Source organism: Vespa crabro, chromosome 2 (assembly GCF_910589235.1).
Source record: "Vespa crabro chromosome 2, iyVesCrab1.2, whole genome shotgun sequence".
NCBI classification, from domain to species: Eukaryota; Metazoa; Arthropoda; class Insecta; order Hymenoptera; family Vespidae; genus Vespa; species Vespa crabro.
Window position 1 is genome coordinate 4847900 of NC_060956.1, and position 5287 is coordinate 4853186.

General features: G+C 37.0%; 1 protein-coding gene across 1 annotated transcript in view; it reads left to right on the forward strand.

The window, feature by feature from the left end:
• LOC124421840 (general transcriptional corepressor trfA) overlaps positions 1–3869 on the forward strand; it is a 157661-nt gene extending 153792 nt beyond the window's left edge. The window contains exons 13-15 of the mRNA XM_046957492.1: positions 1–82; positions 247–425; positions 1481–3869. The exon at positions 1–82 is cut by the window's left edge and continues 177 nt beyond it. Coding sequence (XP_046813448.1) covers positions 1–82; positions 247–425; positions 1481–3773 — 2554 coding nt within the window. The 3' untranslated portion in view covers positions 3774–3869. The remainder of the gene's footprint in view (positions 83–246; positions 426–1480) is intronic.
• The last annotated feature ends 1418 nt before the right edge of the window (positions 3870–5287 follow it).

Here is a 5287-nt window from a genome sequence, read left to right on the forward strand (position 1 = left end):
TAGCTGTGGAACACCAACAAATGTCCCTAATAGTAACAGTGCACACAATTTAGCCACTCCTACTGCTCGTCAATCTAAATCGGTGAGAATAAGTGTATCGTATTGAGTCGTTAGATTTATATATACATACACATATATATTCTTTTTTCTTTTTATTTGCCTTTATTACTTTTTGATTGAGATAATCTTTGAGTTATCTTCGACGTATCGATAATATGATGAATTTGTATTTCTATTTTCTATCAGATCCGTCCATCAGGTACATTACCAACTGTCCTAGCTGGTGGTCGTAGAGTCCAACCACCCGTCCCACCAATTCCACCACCCCAAGCGGTGACCTCACTTCACAGTAGCAACGATAGTGGATTTTCTAACGAACCACCTGCTCAACCGGATATTGATTATAGCGACGACGAGGCTATGAGGTAAGAAATATTCCTCTATTGTAGATTTCGATTGCTCACCGGAAACACACTTTGGGACCTTTCATTCTAACTTACTCGATCGCTATCTCTTAAAAGATAAAGATATAAGATTGACTATATTAGATTTTAGATTGGAACGCTTCTGCCTGTTTGAATGAGATTAAGCGTAAGGATTGGAAGAGCTTTGTAAGATAGCTATGGCCCGCATAAATTTCTTTTTTCTCACTCTTTTTTTTTTTTTTTTTTTAATATTGTTCATCTTTGTGTTCTTTCTTTCTTTTTTTATATATTTATTTATTTATTTATTTTTTTTTTTTTGATCGCTATTACTTGGTATTTGGTATATGCTAGAGACATTATAGATCTCTTTATAGCTGCGTTTTTTTGACGTAGCCGTCATTAAGATACTGCTCTCCCAACTGCCTCGATCGGGTTGATTAAAAAAGAAAAAAAAAACAAAAAACCAAAACAAAAAACAAAAATGTAGGATTAACGATGAGAGGATCGACCCTGCCACCTGCGGTACGTTAACAGAGCCTACGCTTTTCTTTATTTGCTATGACGATATCGTTTTCTCTCGTTATTTGTAGATTCCGCATGCGTTATCGTGGTCGGTGGAACTAAAATCCGACGTGGTGATGGCTCACACTTTTCTTTTGGATCCTATGCTCCGAAACACACCAGGACACATCCGATACGATCCCTTCACCATACACGATCCAAGTTTTTTCTTCTTTTTTTTTCTTCTTTTTATCTTTTTCATCGCATATGCAAACTGTACAGCGTATCAACGATTTTACATTTTTACCTTTTGGCTCTATTGGTTGTCCTCGCCCGCCTCTCATCATGTAGTTTATCTTTTATTCTTCTTATTCTTCTTCTCTTCTCTCTATTTCTCTCTTTCTCTCTCTCTCTCTCTCTCTCTCTCTCTCTCTCTCTCTCTCTTTGTCTTTCTTTCTTTCTTTCTTTCTTTCTTTCTTTCTTTCTCTTTCTCTTTCTTTCCATCTGCACACTTCGTTTTTTTTTACTCATCCTGAGCCTGAACGATAAAACAGACAACGTCGAAGAAAGCCACGTCCTGAAAGAATCACCGAGTCGTCCGGGAAACAACAACTCCAACAACAATCGAAGGACGATCAGAAAAGTTCGAACGAGAAGAATTGGGAGAACGATTCGTGGAAGACGATATCGCGAGATGAGAAGAGCTGGCAACTTTATAGAACGGCGATGGACTTGTGGGCAGAATCTAATGCGAATCAAAACAACGAGAACGACGAACCAACTTCTGGGAGATACTCCAGTGGTAACCGGCGTTATGATAACAGTCAGGATCGACAAAACACTCGCGATTACTCTAATCGTAATACTTTGGAGAATGGTCAATCTAATACTGGTAAACGGGGTAAGAAAGTTCAAGATAAAGTTCAAAAGAACGAATATGATTCCCGTGTACGGCCAAATCCAAATCATCGAAATAAATTTTCTACCGGCGAGGAAACGTCAACAAGAAACTCTAACAGACGAAATAATGAACAAACTCAATCGAGTTTGCGACGAGAAAATTCAAAGCGAGGTAATAACAAGGAACAAGAGGAAACGGAGGAGGACGAGTTAGATATGGATGACGAGGAAGAGGATGCATATGGTTCTGGCATTGATTATCAAAAGAAATATTACAACGATAGAATCGAGAATCAGGATCGAAATTCGCGTAGAAGTGGTTATCGTTCGTTAGAGAATGACGAGTCGAAATATGAAAATGAAAAGACATCGTCAAGTCCGTCGTCGGATAGTGATGACGAAAGTACGATAACCGTACCGGAAACTGGTAGGAAGGTTGAACATATTGCACAAAAGTTGGAACAGACAGCACAAAAGTATGCTCGAGAGCACAGTCCGCCGAAATTTATCGAAAGAAGAAACGATTACAAGAGCTTAGAACGTAACAGAGAGGAGAAACAACTTCAGAATAGTTATGATAGGTATAACAGCAACGAACGTGATAGGAATCGATTGGCTCAGAGATTGGAGAAAGATAGGGATAGATATTTCGATAAGTCGTCGGCAATATCTGGAAAAAGTTCGACTTATGAAAGAGAGAGAACATTCGAAAAGAATCCCGATAGAAATAGAAACATAGAACGAGCTTCTGGTCGTCGTTTCGAAAGGCCTAGACCACCTTCGGAAGAAGCACCTGAAAGGCCAACTGACATACGTGGTAATTATTTCCGTGATCGTTGTTATTCGGATAAAGAGGAAGCTATTTATGGTGAAACAGGTAGGTTCACGAGAGATCCACTCTCGCTCGACAAGGAACGCGGTTATGAATCTAATTTTGAGACCAAATTGGAAAGAACTAAAGTAATCGAAAGACATGGTTATCAGACTATGCTTGGACAACAAAGTAATCTTCAACGAGTAGATAGAAATGAACATAATAATAGTTTAGAGAGGAACGACAATAACAATAATACTTTGAAGGACGATAGAAGACCATTGTTACCTCGACAAACGACCGCTGTTGGTCATTTGATTCAAACAGGTAGATCCTTCGAGGTTGACACGAAAAGTCCAAAATTAGTTAAAAGGACTAAATCATTTTGGAGGTTCCGCAGGGATTCCGACGTTTTAGAGGGTATGGCACTTTGGCAGCATCGTTCTCTCGTTGATATACCGAAAATGATAAAGAAGGAATTGAACGAGGATAAATCTAACACGTTTGAGAAATCAACGAAGAAACGTAGTTCCGACAGTAGTCCAACATCTAGGCGGAGTCTTGAGAAACGTGACAGTGATGTTACCTTGACAAATGAACAATCGAGTCAAGATGAACCAAAACCAGCCGAGAGGATTCACGTACCAGATAAAAACGATTATTTCGAAGATTTTCCAACTCCTGCCGAAAGACCTAAGGTCATCGAAAGATCGGAGTATCGGATGCATCAGGAGGAAAGAGCATATTTCGTTGGTAACGTTTCGAGAAAGGCGATAATCGAGAAGGAACGCAAACGTAGCCTCGAGGCAAAAAGAAACATGATCGTTGCCGAGTTAAAGGAGAACAACGAAGCCAAGAGGAACGAGAGGAGAGGACAAAAAGATTATGGGAATGAAAATGACAATGGTCTTATACGTAGCTTCAGTGAAACTGAGGCTTCCGATGAGGAATCAACTTATAGTTGTATCGTTGTAAAGGATCAAACGGTCGCGGAGAAGACATTATTACCGAGAACGAAATTAAGAAGAGATTCTGATCGCGATAGGGACAAGAACGTGTGTGGACCATGGTACGATCTATGGGGTGTCGATTCGTCGGTCAACAATAAGAAAAAGAAGAAGAAGCAGCAATAAGATTCTCTCTTTCGTTTTGTTTCGTTTCGTTTAATTTAGTTTAGTTTAGTTTAGTTCAATATCGTATCGTATCGTATCGTTTCGTTTCGTTTGGTATCGTTTTTGTTTCTTTCTTTTTTAATTTTATTTTATCTGATTTTTCTTCTTTTCTTTTTTTTTCTTTTTTTTTCTTTGTTTTTTTTTTCTTTTTTCCCCTTACGATTTTTTCATTCTTACACGTACACCCATACGTTTCGGTTTATTCTTTTGTTTTTCTTTTCTTTTCTATTTTATTTTATTTTATTTTATTTTATTTTATTTTATTTTATTTTATTTTATTAAACTTTATCTTTAGTTTATCTTCAGTTATATCCACATCTCAAAACCCCCGACATTATTCTACGTGTTCAGAATTCTCTCGACGATGAGTGTACTTCATGATGATAGCTTGTAGCAACTTATCATCGTTATCTTGTATTTGTACCCTTTTAACTATACGTAAATGTCATTTGAAAATCATATATGCTTTTGCTCGATGTTTATCCTTTTCGTTTCGATTCTTGCTCACAGTCCTATGAGAATATAACGTGTTTTTGGTCAAAGTCTCCGAGGTTGAACCGTGCGAGGACACACAACGTTATGGTTGTTGCTTCACTCGTAACTCTTGTCTCGATCGCTCTCACGGTACAACGACGTTGCTTTAATAAAACGGTATGCCCTTTTCGCTAGAATTCTTGCTTCGTATGTTTCTGAAACATGTGAACGTTATGATTCTTTGTAAGTTTCCCTTACGGTATGTTTCAATGTATCGTCATTTGTATGCTATGCAAATTTGTACCTGCATAAATGCATGTACTTTAGGTTCAATATGTTATCATCGTTATTATTATTATTATTATTATTATTATTGTTATTATAGTTTTATCATAAGACTATAGTTGAAAGTTTAAAGAGTTATACAGATATTAATTCGATATTATCTGTCTTCGTCTTTATCCAAATATTTATCTTACAAAAATCGAATTCCTTTCGTATATTTTTTATATTACATATTGCATTACGTTATCTATAAGGCATAGTAATCTCTCCGTTTGAAAATCTTACAGGACCAACATATTTGCAACAGTGAAACTACGAAAGACGAAGACTAACGATCGATCCGCTCCAGCTCTCTCATGAGACAAATTATTTCAATAGATCGCTTCAACTCCGTATATCAAGAGAGAGAGAGAGAGAGAGAACACGAAAAAAAAAATGTTTTTTCTTTACTTTGACAAACGACAGTTCCTTCGCGTTGCCGTTTTCGAAGAGCCGAAGTCGGAAATGATAGAGAAACGAAATGAAAAAAAAAAAATAAAAAAAAAAATAAAAGCAAAAAAAACAGAAAAAAGAAATAGAAGAAACGAAATAATCAAAATTCAACATTAAATTTTACATGGATGTCCGTCCAACCAGTACGTCCATATTAAGTCCATTATTAAAAACTAGAAATTGCTATCTTAAAATCAAAAGAAGAACACTCGCCAGGGAAGCTA